The sequence below is a fragment of the Cariama cristata genome, unplaced genomic scaffold (genome assembly GCF_000690535.1).
Source record: "Cariama cristata isolate BGI_N322 unplaced genomic scaffold, ASM69053v1 scaffold26547, whole genome shotgun sequence".
Lineage (NCBI taxonomy): Eukaryota > Metazoa > Chordata > Aves > Cariamiformes > Cariamidae > Cariama > Cariama cristata.
Window position 1 is genome coordinate 1 of NW_009627504.1, and position 566 is coordinate 566.

The window sequence follows — 566 nt, forward strand, 5'->3', positions numbered from 1 at the left end:
TGATCTCCTCCCCCGAGCACACCGAGCGCTGGGGACAGGTCAGCCAGGCCTTCGCCACCCTCCTGGGTAAGAGCCCGTGCCCCCCAGGAGGGAGCAGAGGGTGCAGAGCTGTGCCTGGGGGGTGTGAGCTGGTCCCCACCCTCCCCACACTGAAACCCAGGGTCCTGTCCCGGAGGACAGCCTGCAGCCCTTGGCACGGGCACGGCCGGCCCCGGGAAAGGAGAGGAGGGATGACAGCAGCAGGGTCCCCTGCAGGGACGTCACCCCGGGGCTCAGCTCTGCAGCTCATCCCAGGACCACCCGGAGCCCACGCAGCAGCAGACCCCGGGGATCTTTCTGCCCCTCTCTGGGGCTGAGTTTCCTCCCACGGGCACCAGCCCCTCCTGACTCTTCTCTTCCCCTCCAGATCTGACGCCGACCATTTTGGACTGGTTCTCCATCCCCTACCCTTCTTACAGCATCTTTGGCACGAAGCGGGTGCAGCTCACCGGGAAGTCTCTCCTGCCAGCGCTGGAGTCGGAGCAGCCCTGGGCCACCGCCTTCAGCAGCCAGAGCCACCACGAGGT

At 67.0% G+C, this 566-nt stretch overlaps 1 protein-coding gene across 1 annotated transcript in view; it reads left to right on the forward strand.

The window, feature by feature from the left end:
* Positions 1 to 5: 5 nt before the first annotated feature.
* Positions 6 to 566, forward strand: part of LOC104164975 (N-sulphoglucosamine sulphohydrolase-like) — a gene marked incomplete at both ends in the record, with an annotated part of 1,368 nt that continues 807 nt past the window's right edge. The window contains 2 exon segments of the mRNA XM_009704466.1: positions 6 to 66; positions 407 to 566. The exon segment at positions 407 to 566 is cut by the window's right edge and continues 1 nt beyond it. Coding sequence (XP_009702768.1) covers positions 6 to 66; positions 407 to 566 — 221 coding nt within the window.